Source organism: Micromys minutus, assembly GCF_963924665.1.
Source record: "Micromys minutus genome assembly, chromosome: 24".
NCBI classification, from domain to species: Eukaryota; Metazoa; Chordata; class Mammalia; order Rodentia; family Muridae; genus Micromys; species Micromys minutus.
The window spans coordinates 48,709,451-48,725,805 of record NC_137959.1 but is presented as its reverse complement, the minus strand read 5'-3'; the positions used below and the strand labels follow the sequence as shown (position 1 = coordinate 48,725,805).

The 16,355-nt window shown below is 46.2% G+C and overlaps 1 protein-coding gene across 1 annotated transcript in view; it reads right to left on the bottom strand.

Moving 5' to 3' along the window:
- Positions 1-16,102, bottom strand: part of PARD3 (par-3 family cell polarity regulator) — a 509,642-nt gene extending 493,540 nt beyond the window's left edge. The window contains 1 exon segment of the mRNA XM_080936664.1: positions 15,489-16,102. Coding sequence (XP_080792790.1) covers positions 15,489-15,608 — 120 coding nt within the window. The 5' untranslated portion in view covers positions 15,609-16,102.
- Between the last annotated feature and the right edge of the window lie 253 nt (positions 16,103-16,355).

The following is a 16,355-nucleotide window of genomic DNA, read 5'->3' as shown; positions in this document are numbered from 1 at the left end:
ACCAACCCAGCAAGCCAGCCCACGCTGTCAGCAGAAAGAGCTGAAGACTCTACAGATGTTTCTGCAAGGGTGAGCCCACACACCACCCACAAGAGGGGTGGGAGGAAGGCCAGAAGGGAAGGAACAGGACAAGCCAAATAAAAGGGAACTTAGAGGAGGATATGCCAGCCTGGGAGACAAGTGTAAAGGAAACTCTGGCCAATGCTATGCAGCAGAAATCCCCCCCCAACATTCCAGCCAGTGCCCACCATTCACACCAGCACACCTAAGTAGGAAAGGTTGGTGGCAGAGTTCACAGCGGTCCACAGCGTTCCAAGTCATACACGGCGCACTGCTCGCAAGTTAACAATGAACTTATTGCTCCCGTCATCTGTGCAGGAACTTGAGGGGTACTGCAGATAGGTCATTTACCTCACAGCACACTTGAGTGGCTCAGCCACTTTGAACTGCTGAGAGAAAGATGCCACATAAAGCTAAGCTATTACTATCATTATCCCTCTCTCTAGCATGTAGTCTGGGAAAACTGTTGGTTGTTGGCTCATGAAATAAGTAAACAGGCTACTTACGTTGGTCAGCTTCAAACACACACATATACTTTACGACCTAGATCAAACCAAGGAGGAGTTTAAAGCATGACACATCTCAATTAAAAGGATGTTCAGTTCTCTGTTCAGTACATGCATGCACATACTCGTGTGTACACATATACGCAAGCATAAGTAAGTATACTTTTAAAGACTTCATAATTAAAGCCAGAGTACTTAACACATAGGCTGTCAACTGTTTCCACGAATAAAAGCCAGCAAAATTATCGAGCAGAAAAAATGTACTGACTTGGAAAGTCAGATAGGGCAATGCACCATGGGCAACTTTCCGCTGAAAAATCCAACCAGCCATTGAACCACCTGGCTAACACTTCCCATTGGTTCACTGGAAGATCCAACACTCAGCAAAAGGCAGCTTGGATCCCACATCCCAAGATCCAATTACATGAGAGATTGGCAGACTGTCACAGCCAAGCCACTCTCCAACCTGGTAACACAGGAACCCACGTGAGCTTGGCAGCTTTCTATAGAACTGCAGTAACCTGTAGTGTGTGGCCACACAGTGTCCTTACTCAGGGAAGAGACTCAGACAGTGCAAGCTCTGAGCAAGAATCAAACATGCATCAGTGTGTAGACTTTCAAACTCTGCTTGTCCATGAGCCCAAGATCTCTCACAGGGATGTCAGGATTTCATCACTAAGAACTCCCTGTGAGGTGAACATACACACAGGCAACCACACAGTCATAATATGTAACACAATTAGCACAATGCCTGGACAACAAGATCAATTGCTGCAGCCTCCTGGCCTCTCTTCCTGGCTCCACTTCTCTGAAACACCCTTGAAATGAACTGGTCCTGAGAAATGGGATGAATATGTCTAGGAAATGTCCTCTCTCAGCTTCCCAAGCTGACAGGCTTGTGCCCCAATACTGCGCTCTGGTGAGAACTTTCCATGTGACCTAAGGAGCTTTGTTCCATCAAAAGCAAAGATAATATCAACACCCTGAATCCATGAAAGCAGCTTCCCGTTTGTAGGGGAAAGAAACTACTCTTATCGACACAGATGACAATCTAAAACTCCTCCAGTTATTTCTCTACAGGTTGTCTTTCAAAAACAGTCATTCTCTTGAGATGAGGTCTCATTTTACAGCCTGGAACTCACTATTAGATTAGGCTGGCTTTACACTTGTAGTAATCCTCCTGCCTCTGCCTCCCAAATGCTTGTTTGTCCTGCCATGCCCAGTTTCTACCAATGTGTCTATCAAATAGTGTGGGTGTTCTAGGATATTTTTAAAAGCACTGAACTCCACTGTATGAGCAAAGCACAAAAACAAAGATCAGGAATGCATAAGTTCCATCTGGGAAACTCCCTTTAAAACAAATAATAAAGCTAGAGCTTTAAATGTTAATATCCTTTCTGTGCAACAATGTTTACAAACAAAGGCTAAAAGGGAGAGAGAGTAAAACTAGAGCTTTAAAGTTCAATATACTTTCTGTGCAACAATGTTTACAAACAAAAGCTAAAAGGGAAAGAGTAGCACTGCCCGACTGACTGGCTTTATTATCTAATTGCTGCTTAGCAACTTCCTAAGTACATCTGAGGACAGAGGAAGCACTATTTTAATTAAGACAGCCTGTAAGGTCCTCAGAGGCAGGAGCTACTACTGAGCTCCAGAGTGGATAGATGATTTGAGGAGGTTCTTTTGAACACAAAACCATGTGCCCATGCTTTTGTAAGTCTAACCTAACACCTCCAGCTCTGCCCAAAACCCACCACACCCTCAAGCTACCACTCCCTACTTCTCATAAGATAAATAGGTCAATTCTTGGGTGAAGTCAAGAGGTGATTGACAGTGGGTGCCATTGGCTGGACTAATCATTAAAAGGTGCATCAATTTCTCAGCCCTTACAACTACAATACAGGCAAAAGATGTTCTGTGTTCCTATATGCTGATTGAGCTGTTCAAAAATCACCATCTTGAGGTTCATAGAAGAATAAAAAGGGATTATAGGCAATCAAGTTATATAATAAAGGGTTAGCCAAGCAGTCACAAAATATCTCCTTTCCCATTTCATTCACAGAATTTACAGGTGACATCTATTCCCCAGAGTCATCTCAGAACTAATCAGTTGAGGAATCCAGTAGATCTTTAGAAGCCTTGTGCACATTACAAATAAATGACACTCAGAGTTCTGACTTTTATCATTCTTTTAAAGTGATGATACAGACTTGATGCCTTTCAAAATGTTCCAAGAGACTTGGAAGAGGCTCAGTTGGTAGGATGCCTGCACAGCACTCTCGGAGAGCTAGGCTCCAATCCTATGTAAGCCCAATGTGGTAGCAATCCAAGCACTTAGGAGATTCTGGAAGGAAGACCAGAAATCCAAGGACACCCTCAGCTACATGGGCACTTTGAGGCCCATCTAACTTTGTTAGACTATCTTTAAAATATCAAATAAGGAGAACCAGCCATCCACTCATGACTCTACCCAGATGCCAAGGTTCTTCTATAATCCAAGTCAGTTCCCCGGAGGCCCTGAGGGCTTTACTCTCCACAGTGGGTACTGAGCCCCTGCATCAGCTCAGTAGAGGACAAACCCTCACAGGCTGTATAGTTAGAATGTTCCGGGTGCACAGAAAGGAGGAGGATTCCCAAAGCAGGACTCCCACACTGCTGCCAATGCACTCAGAAAAGCAGAAGCACAGCAGTCAGAACAGGTTGAAAAGAGAGCCTATATCGTGGGCAGCAGCAGCAAGATGTTCCCCAACATGACATGATGTAAGAGTCCATATAAAGGAGCTGATGGGGGAGACTGGACTAGCAAAGTTTCTGCTTGCCTCACAAAGCACCGTGCAACCCATTGGGAAAATAAAGAAATAATTAAAATATAGCAAATCAATGTATGTGACTAGTTTTTATCAAGTTGACATAAACTACAGTCACCTAGGACTAGGAGCTGCTTGCATCAGATTGGTTTGTTGGCATGTCTGTGGGACACTGTCTTGATTAATGATTAATGTGGGAGGGCCCAGCCCTGTGTGGGCGGTGCCTGCCCTGGGCAGGTGGTCCTGTATTGTGTAAGAAAAACAAGTTGAGCAAGCCAGGAAGGAGCCTAAGTTATACTCCTCTGGGGTTTCTGCTTCAGTTCAGACCTCTTGAGTGAGCCACAGACCCAGAGATTCCTTCAGTCTGACAGACCCCTGCTGCTGAGCCTGCCAGTCCCACTGAGGTCAGACACTAGGGAGTGGAGCAGCCCAGCACCTGAGTGAGCCCTGACTTTATCCTGTCCATGTTCCTGACTTGAAGACAGGGCATGTGAGGAAAGCTTAATAGAGCTTTTATAGGTGAACTCCTCCTATGTGATTCCCAGGATAAGGGGCTGTGTTGGGGTTAGTCATGTGAGGTTTGCATACAGATGCTGAGTTCTGTGCCCCAAGATCAGGCTACAGTCTGGACATGGGCATTATATTGACCTGTGTGCAATAAATAATGTGGCCCAATAATCTCTGACTGAATAATAAAAGGTAAGAGCCTGTGACTGTGCAGGAGAATGAGAAAGGCAGAACTTAAGATTGAGTAGAAAAAAGGTAGAGGAAGAAGGAAGGCCCCATGAGGCAGGATGGACCAGGAGCATGTGGCCAAGAAAAAAATCACCCTGAGGACACACAGAGCAGAGAAAACAGATCAAGACTCAGCTGCCAAGTAGCACAGGGCCTATGGCTGGACGTAGGTCAGACTATCTCAGAACCTACGCAGCACAGTGCCAAGAGCTTATTACTTAAAAAATACCAGGTTTGTATGTCCTTTATTTGGTAGATATATCAAGTAGAGTGGGACAGAACATGCCCCTTCCCCGTAAACTGCTACAATAGGGCTGTAACCTATAAACTGCAAACAAACCCTTTCCCCCAAGTTGTTTCTGGTTGGTCAGTGTTTTATCACAGAAAGCTACCTTGGACAAAGTATTAATCAACTTTCCTTAATATAGCAGCATGGCAGCTTCCACTGCTGTAGAAAATAAGGATCAATGGAAAATCCAGCACAGGGCCAGGACTGTAACGTTGTGGTAGACCATAAACACAGCACACAAGTGGTAAGCCACTGTGCTCCATAATATGGAGCTGCTTCATGCAAAACAAAAAGCCAGAAAAGATCGATGGGAAAATCACCCCAGATCTGTCATACCTATTGGGAAATTTGTACACTGCTGGATCTAGAATTCTTTTTTCTCCTTTATCAATGGCTTTATATACCAAAATTTGAATTTTCATAAAACTTCTAGGAGAAAAAGCAATTCTTTAGCAGACCATCTTGAAAAACAACACTGGATATAATCAATCAAGCAAAAACTGAGCTGATTTATGAACTAAGCCACTACAAGTGGGTCCAGCTGATAATCAAAATTTGAGGAGGAAGATACAATAGTATGAAGAATCTATTACACAGCAAGGAGATGATACAAAATCACGTATTCTTTTTGAAAGCTCAAGAAAGACAGCATCTCTGTCACAGACTGAAAAACTGGCTCACTGCTGGTAGAAGGGGGCCACACAGAGCCAAAAATGCAAACTGATAACCTCACTTTCTTTATGAACACCTCTGGGACCTCCAGTTGACCACTGAGACATGAATGTTTCTTGGGATGGTTTTATAGGGAAGGCTGTTTATCACACATACCCAACCGTCCACACCTAGTGCTGTTCTAATCAAGGGGAGAAGAAACAGACGCTCATGCAAGTGGTGCTTACTCAGCAGTGAGCATTTTAGCCAAACAGGACAACAGCTACAGGTAACATCAACTCCATCAATGGCTCACAGTGCCTGTAACCTTTCTCTATCTGGGATGTGCCTACCTAGTGTGGTACTGGGTTCAATGCCCAATACACAATCACTCCATCAACAACAAAAAATAACTAAATAAACCATCCTCTTGGCTCCCTGGCAACAACCCAATAAGATAGGGACCATTAAATACCGAGCATTCTTCTGGGTCACTTGTCACTCCAATGTGTCTGTACTTAACTAGGAAGCACCTCCCGCTAGACTTGCCAGTTCCAGCCACCTGTGTTTCCACAGACATCTCAGTAGTCATCAGCAAATCATAAAACATGAACAATAAAACTAACATCACAGAATTCGTAGTGGTTCATTAGCATTCCAAGTTTCCTTGGAAAAAAAAATTAAAACCTTTTAGGATATGCCTTCATAATTAAATTTGCTCTTCGGAGACTTGAGAGCCGGCGTGGCCCAGCTTCCGGGTCCAGCTGTTTCTGCGTTGAGCACACCACATGCTACACTCTCACTGGATGTTTCTGGAACTTTAACCAAGTGGTGAAGATCTCAAATCCTGCATCTAGCTTCAGTGGACTTGGTAGTTCGTCACATGCTGCTCTGCCAGGAGCCCATAGTCTCTGCTCTGGGCTCTCTGCAGTGAGAGCCTCTTAGCTGATGGATAACCTGCCGAGCAGGAATCTGCCAGCCACCTCTCGCAAGGCCGCTACACACTGGGTTTCAGAGTTATAAATCATACATCTGAAATGCCTTTGTATTGCAAGAAAATGTTTCCCGGGGAAAAAAATTACATTAAAAAATAGGCTTAATAAATGAAAATTAAAAGGCACACATGCAGGGTCTGCCAATTTTCCATTTATTTTAAACATAAAACAGTAAAAACACAAAGCCTATTCTTATATCAGCCACCTACACAAAAGGAACTTTCTGCTGTATGGTTTTCATCTGTGAAAGCCTCCATGTTTTTGGCGAGCTGGTGATTTTCGTTTTGCAAGATGCACAGGGAGTTATTTTGTTACTCACACAGAGATTTATTTCTACTACAGGCACTCTTAAAAGGGCCTTTTCGGAACCACCGTGCCTGTAATATACTCTAGTTTTCTATTCTAAAAAGATGTAAAACAAATACAAGCAGAAAAAAAAAAAAAAAATCAGGCCCAAAACTTAGCTCTTTGCCATATCAGGACTGTGGAAAAAAGAGTGGGGTCAATACTGTCATGACATTGCTAAAACTGCTTATAGTTACATACCATGAAAATGCTGCATCTGTATACGTATACGCATATGTATAAATACAGCACCCCATCGGCACCAGGCAGGGGCAAATACTAAAGCTCACTAAGCAAGCAGTCTGACGAAGTCACCTCTGCACACGAGAGTCACCTTTGAAGACACACACCATGAATTCTGAGGACACCATAAACCCCATTTATCCTGACTCCCAACAGCATGTGTCCCAAAGGAGGCGACAGGCTCTGATGGCACCGGTGAGTGGCAAGAGATGCAGTGTCCTGTCTGCTCCCTGGCAAAGCCCATGCAAGTCACAGCCACCTGGTAATCCAGGAGCGTGATGAACAGCCCTGCAGACTAGAAATGCTGGAGCTCAGGGGCTGAAACCGGAACTGCCCAACGCTCACACATAGTGAGATGAGCAGAGAAGGGGAGCTACTGAGAGAGCCCAAAGCAAACATCACACAAAAGCTCTTCCAGGCGGACAGCTCAGCGAACCGCCACTCAGCAAAGGCGGGTGGGGAGCTGGGAGAAAGCTGATGGGATGGGTGAACCGCTGGGAAACTGCTGGAAACCCTTTGGGAGGGGTATGGCAACCATGTGCATGGTATGCAGAGCTTCCTGGACAGACAGCAGGATAGACTGACTACACAGACTCAAAGAAGTAGGATTGATTTATCACACTGTATCCAAAAAAATCTCTAAAAATCATTTTTAATTGGGATATTTGGTTATCTCTGACACACACAGACATGTTTTATGGGACTCTCGGAACTGTAAATACCTAAAAATGGAATCTTATTCATATGCTGTCTTATGTTATCTATTTTTAACATCTTTATTGAGATATAATTGTAAACCATAAAGTTCACCCATTTGAAGTGCACGACTGGGGTTAGAAGAATAGCACAGTTAAGTGCTTGCCACACATGCACGAGGCCCTCAGTCTGTCCCTGACACCCAAATGAAAGCAGGGCTTGCTGACAGGGCCGGGATCCTGAAGATCCTGAGAGCAAACGGGTGTAGCCAATCCAGTGAGCTTCAGGTTCATCACGGGACCCTGATGGCGCACAGCTGAAGGCCCTCTACACCGCCGTCTATACCAAGCCCCGCACTCCCACGCACAAAGTAAGCAAGGAATGACTTTTAGTGTATTTGGACTTGTACCACCATTAGAACCACCTACATTTTATGATTTAATCGCTCATAAAGGGAATAAAAGGCAGAGACTGCTCAGTGGTTAGGAGCATTTGCTGCTCTTCCAGAGGAAACTTTGGTTCTCATTATCCATGTCATTCCACAACCACCTGTGACTCCAGCTCCGAGCAACCCAAAGCCCTTTTCCGGCCCCCGTGAGTACCTGCACACCCATGGCACACACACAGACTCAGACATACAGAGACATATATTTAAAAATAAATCTTTGTGCTGCAGAGACAGCTCACTGGTTAAGAGCACTGACTGCTCTTGAAGAGGACCTGGGCTCATTTCTCAGAATTTGTATTGATTGCAGTTCACAATCTTCAGTAACTCCATTCCAAGGAATCCGACACCAGGCAGACACACACACACACACACACACACACACACACACAGTGTACATTCATACAGGCAAAACACTCACACACATAAAATATATTAACCCTTTTTTAAAAGTAACAAAACTAAGCTGGACAGTGGTAGCACACACTTAATCTCAGCACTCAGGAGGCAGAAGCAAGAGGATCTCTAGTTCGAGGCCAGCCTGCTCTACACAGTAAGTTCCAGGATAGCCAGGGTTACACAGAAACGCTGCTTGAAAAAACAATAATAAAGATAATAATAACAATAACAAAAATAATTAAAAATCTTTAAAGAAATGAACCAATTCTCAGTCACTCCGTATCCTCTTTGCCCCAATGCATTTGTCACCTGGTCAATACAGGGATTCTTTGGTGTCATTATGAATAATGTTTCTATGAATATTTATGCCTGTTTGTATATAAATGTTTCACTTCTCTTATTTTACATACCAAAGAACTTAAGAGAAGAACTTAACACTATTTTAGGACATTCGGACACGAGGCTTAAAGTTCTAACAATATGAACTAATATGACAGAGAACACAAAAAAGGTGAAAGTGTTGACTTTTGTTTGCTTTGTTTTGAAACAGTCTCATTTGGCTGAGAGAGGCCCCAAGCTTGCTATGTTGAACTTGCACTGTTTCAGAGGATGACCCTGAACTTCTGACCTGCCTGTCCCCAGCTCAAGAGCAAAGGGACTTCAGAGGTGTGCCTCCCCAAACCTGGTTCTATGCAGAAACAGAGACTGAAGCCAGGGCTATTCTTGTGTAGACTGGGTAAGCAAACACACTAGCTGCATCCTGGAGCATCGCCTAATAGTACAAATCACCAAAAAGATGGAAGGCTGAATATAAGGAGGCAGAGCTTCCAAGGAAGAAACCCATTCCACAGAATCTTTCCAAACAAAGCCTGAAAGGAGAAATAATAAGAGAGATGGGAAATCAGACACGTTTTTGCTTTAGTCACTAAACATTAAATTTATTTTCATTAGAATTTGATTCTCTAAGGCCAGACCCAGTGACACAGACCTTTAATCCCACCACTTAGAAGACAGCAATTAGAGGGCAGAGGCAGGGGCATCTCTGTGTTCTAGGTAGTTTCAAGCATAGAGAGACCCTGTCTTAAAAGAAAAAGGGAAAGAAAAGAGGAAGGAAAAAGGGAAGGAAGAAGGAAAAGATTTCTAGTAAGGCATGACATCTGTAGTCAAAGGCAGGAGGATCATCACAAGTTCGAGGCACCCTGAGCACCACAGTAAAAGAGGGGCTCAAAAAAAAAATCAAAACAAAGAAACGATTCTCTATTTTCTTTGTTAAACAGAAAACACACCAAAACTATTTAGCATACGAATCACATGTTCTACTGACCTAGGTCTAGATAGGAATGTAGAGTTAATGGCTACGAGGGAGGGAGGGTGCTCTGTGTGCCTAAAATGCCAACTCCACCCAGTGGAAAATCACTTATACAAAGAACCTACTGCCCTAATTTCCCCCATTTCCTCTCATTTCCAACCTTGAAAAAGACAGAGTATAATGTGTGTCATCTGTTGAGTATATGCCATCACCAACGCCACAGGAAGGTAAGACCTTCCCAGGACAGGTGGAGGATCTGTCTCCAGGTTAATGGTCCATGTGGGACTTTAAACATTACCTCCAACAAGTAATTCATCCATGAGGAATTAGAATCATCATAAGCCAACCAGTCCTTCTCCTCAGCCAGATTCATTCTGTGAATCTCAGTTCCTAAACACTTGCACTCACTTCTGGCCCGGCCCCAAGGATTCACACAGAAAGAAATGGAGGCACTAGACCGAGCCTAAGTATAGTCAGGGCCAGATTCCCACACTGCTTTGGCCACATGCCTTGAATCTGACCCAGTGCAAACCCCAGGACTAAGCTCTGCCTGGTCTCCCAGACAAATTGAACTCCTTGGAAATAGCTGACATGAAAGAGAATCTTAGCCTTAATTCTGAATTTGCACTATTTGTATTGCACACAGCAGTAAGGCCCTTCTAACTCAAAAGTGGGAATCAGTATCTTCTCAGGAGGGTCCTTCCTGTGTGGCACTTGTGTGGCAATGTTTTTATTCTAAGTGTCCCCTCACTCACCCTTTATGATGGCTGTACATAGACATCTGCTGAACAAGTGAGACTGTGGCAAGCAAGGCACGAGCTAGCATCAGCCATCTCACCTGAAGGAGACGCACAGCCCCATTCTTCCTGTCTTTGAGTTCTACGGAGTACAAGAGCTACAGGAAGTCCTCAGGAGGAGCACAAAGAAAAGAAAGCCTGAAACAGCCAGGTACACACAGCACACAGGGATGGCCTGAGCTGGGGGTCAATGGGAGCCTGCAAAGAGAGAGAAATCATTCTAGGTAAAGGAAGCGAGAAAGATAGGAGAGGAGGCTGGAAAGTACAGGAAAGTCAGAGGGATATGGAGTCTGAAGTAGAGGAGTCAGGAGAGCAAAGAGATCACTACAGAGACACTGCCCTGTTACTATGTTTCTTTTTCCTCTTTGAAAGACAGAAAATGTTGCAAGTAAAATGCCTTAGACTTCATTCTTTTTTTAAAATTCTTGCCTGTATCTTTTTTCAGTTACTGCCACAATGTAATTTCCATCAAGTGTCTAGAAAGTTTGCAACTGTGTTGCAAGATGTTGCCATGCATTTATTCCTTCCACTCCACACTCCCCCCTCTCTCTCACACACACACAAACACACACACACACAAACACACACACACACACACTCCATACCAACCACTAAATATTTCATAAAAACCCTAATTTGTAAATTTAGTAATTAGTAATATCCCAATGAAAGTAATATTATTTTACGAGTTCCATAAATAGTTTTATTTTTGTTTCTTTGAGACATTCACTGACTAAACTGGAATTCACTATGCAGACCAAGCTGACCTGGAACTTGTGACTTATAATCCTGCCCCTCCCTCCCAGTGCTTAGATAACAGAATTGTGGGTATGTCCCACCGCCTCCCCTCCTCTTTAAACTGTATTTTAAACAACAAATTGCTAATAGGTCACTCTTAAGGGACCGGTTTGAGAAGCAGAGGCCTGGCCAGCCCATCTGAAACACTTAGAGCAGCTTTGGAATTCTCTGCCCACTACACTCAATGAATCAATCTCTCCTCCTGACTGCACCATTGCATAAGCAGGTTTTAAGTCAACCTATTCTTCAATTAAATTACACTCTAAGCAAAAGAAGAAAAGCCAAGCAGGATCTGTGGGATGGAGTGTTCCCCAGATGAAATGGGCCAGTGATAACAATCTTTACTGAGCAGATTCTGTCGTCCACGTCTCACTCAGAAGAATTCATATTCACCACTGCTCAACGCTCATTTTAATCCTGCAGGGAAGATGAGGAAGCTGAGGCTCTGTATGTTAAACAGCTAATGCAACCAGGTTCCCAACAATTTCCCCCAAGACAGGTCTATAAGAAGGGAGGTGAACCAAAGTCTTACAGCCCACCCTCTCTCATGTTATCTTCAGCCCCTTTCTCCTGTCTACAGGAGCTTTTCTTTCCAAGTAAGCCAAACTCATCCAATCAGCAACTCATCCTGTCTCTTCTGTTACTAGACCATATGACATCCTAGAGTCTCTCTCTGGCATTTCCTGTCCCCCACAGCTTGATCCAAACATAGGCCCTCAAAACCCCAATGTTTCTGTTCTCACAATGCCTCCCCTATACTTTTAGGATGGCAATACACTCTCAAAGTTCACACACACTCCCACTGCAAGGCAGGTGCTTTCTGGGGTCACTCAGCTACTCAGTTAGAAAGTAGGGCCCTAAACACAGCCATCCCTCCCACCAAGCCCAGTACAAAACCTAATAACTCCCTGATACCCACCACTGCATAATGGTGGCTCCTGCTGTGAAGTTCCAGAGCTTGACAATAAGCCCCAGAAATGATAAGGCTCAGAGCGCGCACACAGACACACAAATGGTCGGTCCTCCAATCGAACACACTCAGCAGAAGCCTCCATGTAACCTGGCCCTCAATATCTAAACCAGGGTCTTGATGATAATGGGTAAAAAGGGAAGACAAACAGCCATTTCACCCCATGACTTCAAAAATGTTTTCACACTAGTGGAAAAAAAATATATAGCTTATATATGACTAAGGGTCAGCCGTCAAACACTGGCTTCTTAAGCATATTTCTAGTGCTAAGGCGTGGCATTTTGCTGGCCAGAAATTGATTTGTTCAACCTACAAAGAAAACATCTCAAATAACGTAAACAGAATACCAGAAAATTAGCCCCACCATACCACAAAGTGCTTAGTGCACAGAAAGCTTGGCTGAATGTTTTCTGTTTTTTTTTTTTTTTTTTTGTTTTTTTGTTTTTTTGTTTTTTTTGTTTTTTAAATCCTGGCTCTTTTCCTTTTTTTTTTTTTTTTTTTTTTTTTTTTTTCTTCTGCTTCATGGGTTTTTCATATGTTGAACATGGTTTGCCTGCCCACATTTTCCCCATAAAGTGGGAGCTCATCACGTCCCATGTCACCTAGCAACCTCAGCAGGATTTTCCTATTACCTGGCTACCCAGTTTTCTTATACAGGATCTATTCTATTTTATTAAGCAGAAGAAATAAGAGAACAGAAGTTACAACACTTAATGTTGATATGTTTGCTCCCTAGTCGTCTTATATTGTATGGGAGATGTGTGAAAGATTAATTTCAGTCATTACCTAACCATCCGAGAGGAAAAACAACAGATGGATGAAGCAGCTCCCTTAAGCCTTTAAACACTTTTAAGTTAAACTGTTTATTTTATGTGTGTGGATGTTTTGTGTGCATGTATGTGTATTAGATGGGCATTAGATCACCTGAGATTGTAGTTGTGATGGTTGTGAGCTACTATGTGGGGGCTGGGAATCCAACCCAGGTTTTCTGGAATAGCAACCAGTGCTCTTAGCTGCTGAGTCAGCCCTCGTTTCTTTGGCTTGGGCTTTTGGCTTGTTTGTGGATTATTTTATTTGAGACAGGTTTTCACTATGTAGTTTTGTGTGGGCTGGAGCTCACTCTGCAGATGAGGTTGGTCTTGAACTCACAGAGATTCACCTGCCTCTGTTTCCAAGCTCAGGGAGTAAAGCTATGTCATGAGCACAGCTCTTTGAACATAAGAGTCAAAAGTCTTGTGATCTAACAGTTAAACTGCAAAATCTAGCTTTTGCAGAGAGAGGTTTATGTAGCCCTGACTGGCCTTGAATTCCAGATTCTGTAAGATTTTGTCTCAAATCTTCCTTTTGAAAGTGCAGAGAGACTGAGAAAGACACCCAGCAATGACTCTGAACACATACAGAAAGAAAGACACACACGTGCACACACACCTCCTAAACTAAGGTTTTGGAACCAGTAAACCATCCTTGACTGTCTTATCTGTAACTCCAATGTTACAGTCTCTCTCCTGTCCTTCATTTCTCCCACCTGGTCTTCTTACAACTATTAGTCACTCAGACCTCCTCTCTTCCACCCTTTCACCACCCCTCTCCCTTCGCTATGGAACAGCCACTGCTGATAGCGAAGAACAGCCCACATCTATCAGCAAGAGCCCTCAACTCCAACCTTCCAACATCCCAGGGACAACATCTCCACACAGCAAACCCCACAGCTGTCCTCACCTGAGGAATCACAAGAATCTTGTCTCAGGCTCTCACAATCTATCATCTACAAAGACCCATGGGTCCCTAAGCTGCCCAGCACCCACAACACAACAGGTACTTAATATGACTTGAAATCGTAAATGCTTAATTCCTATGGAAAAATTAGTAATTCAATCAGTCAAACAGTGACCTGTGTATTTCCCAACAGGCAACTTGACCATTGCCCAGGGTGTGCGAGATGAAACATGGCTAGTTTTACAAACAAAATCGGCAAAGCAGAGGTCAGCACTGTCACTCTCTGCTCTGGGAGTAGGCACACTTCTGTATTCTACATATGTCCCTGCCGTTTTTCTTTTCTTTCACAGCTAATGATGTTTTGTCTGCAGAGTACAAAGACAACCTGGTTTTCCCTTACAATATTAAATCACCAACTGTCAGTCAGAAATGATGCTTAAAACACTTAAGTGTGGAGTTAGAGGATTTCCCCTCTTGTCAGCTTTACAAGATAAACAGGTGCCCAATTTCCACTAACGTTGTTTGATTTTCAATGAGTTCGACCAACTGGAAGAACACTTACAGCTGTTGAACTCAGCATCTCCTATCCCTGTACCAAATTCCCAACCATCCCCCAAAGTTTCCTTAAAGGGAAAATCTTGCTATTTTTTCCAACGCAGACTAAAAACAAATCAAAAGAACGGTGTAACCATTTTGCCCTTTCTTCATTTCTGAGGAGAATGGAGGGGTGGCCCATGAGCATTCAGCAACACAGGCAGACAAAGCCACCGTCCCCTCACGCATGTTCCTAAGTCACAGAAGGCAGGCCACTGAACAGACAACAGACGGGGAAATACCAAAGGGAACACATTCCACTCTCATACAAAGGAAATATCCTCAGGTGCTAAAACGAAACTTCATCGTGGGCTGTTGACAAACACAGGGGGTAAACAACCTACAAAACGCCCTTCCACTTCTGACCTATTATGGAGGAATGCGGTTTAATGGAGACAATGTTCTCCATGAGGAAAACAGAGAAATTGAGGCCACACCGACCCCAGGCCCAGTACAGCCCGGGCTCCTCACTGGAGCACAGCCAGCTAGGTAAGGGTAAAGATCCGGAGGGAGTTCTGACTCCATGAGCGAATCTAGGATGAGGTGTTTTAAGGAGCCGAGCACCGGAGCCACTCCATCGCCCCCCACCTTAGATCAGGAGCCTGGCCGACCCAACCAGGAGCTGCCCGTGCGACCCGGAGATCCCGCAAAACACAGAAGGTCCATGGCCCGGCTGCGCTCCCGCGTGGACCAGATTGCTCAACTCTTTCCACACCCCTCAAAGTTCCGTGGGCCACCCTCCGGGACAGGCCTGCTCCGGGAGAGGCCTGGAGCTGGATTGCCGGGGCCCGCGGACCGCCGGGCAGAGGCGCCCCGCCAGGCAGCGCCGCGCCTCCTGCGAGCCGCACTCTGCTTCGCCCCGTGCCGGCTCTGGGCACCGGGCCGCCCACTCCTAAGCCCGGAGGACCCAGGCAGTGTCCAGGGACCGCGCGGGTGGCGATCGCGGCCCAGCTGGAGCGCGCCGAGAACTTTACGGCCGCGGGTCCGGGCCGGGGGCGCGGGCGAGGCCGCCGGGCTGCCGCACTTTCCCTTTCCCCGCCTCCCGGTCTCCCTCCTCCGTCTCCAGGAAGCGCCATATTGATCCCCGCGCCTTTCCCCAGTCCGCTCCCCACCGCGCGCCCCAGGCCACTCACCTTGGCCACGGCCTTCCGGTAGCGGGTCACCGCCTGCTGGATGAGGCTGAAAACTTTCATGCGGCCATCTCCGCACGGCACGACCACCCGGGTCCTCCCGAAGCACACGGTCACTTTCATGCCGCCGTCCCTTGCTGTCCGGGGCCGGAGCGGCGCTGGGCCGGGAGACTGTACGCAGGGCGCGGTGGGGCCGCTGCGCCGGCGCGCCGGCGGCTAGGGGCGCGAGCAGGCGGCCGCACAGAGCTGCCCGGCTACCATGTCCAGCCCGGCCGCCTTCGCTTGGCCTCGCCTGTCCCCGCCCGGGCGCCTGCAGCCTCCGGCCACCTGTTCGGCGTCTCGGCGTCTTGGCGCGCTCGGCGGCGGCCCGGGGCCGTGTGGCGCTCGCGCTCAGTCGGGACTCCGAGGAGAGGGGACGGCGAGGCAGGGAGGAGGAGCAGCAGCGGGCTGGGCGCACAGCACCGCGCGCAGGCGGCTAGAGGAGGCGCAGGGCGGGGCGCCCCGAGGCCTCCGCCGCTGCCCGGCTGCTCGGTTCACCGCACGGCGACGCGCGTCGCAGCCCGCGGCGCTGTGCTTGGGCCAGCGCGGGGCAGGGCGCGTCCTCCTCCAGCCCACTTGCGGTAGGCTGCAGTAGGAGGTCCACTCCGGGACGCCCCACCCTCGCCCCCAGAGGGCTCCAGCGAGGTCCTCTTCCTTTCTTTGTGACTTTTAATCCCCTTCCTGGGAGAAAGCACTTTAAGCTCGGAAAAGGCCTTTAGAGCCCGAGAGCCACTGAGCCGCACTGGCGAGGCTAGGAAGAGGACTATGGAGGAAACTCCAGGCCAGGTCTCTCTCCGCCCGCGGCAAGGCGGGGTTTCTATCTAAGTGCCT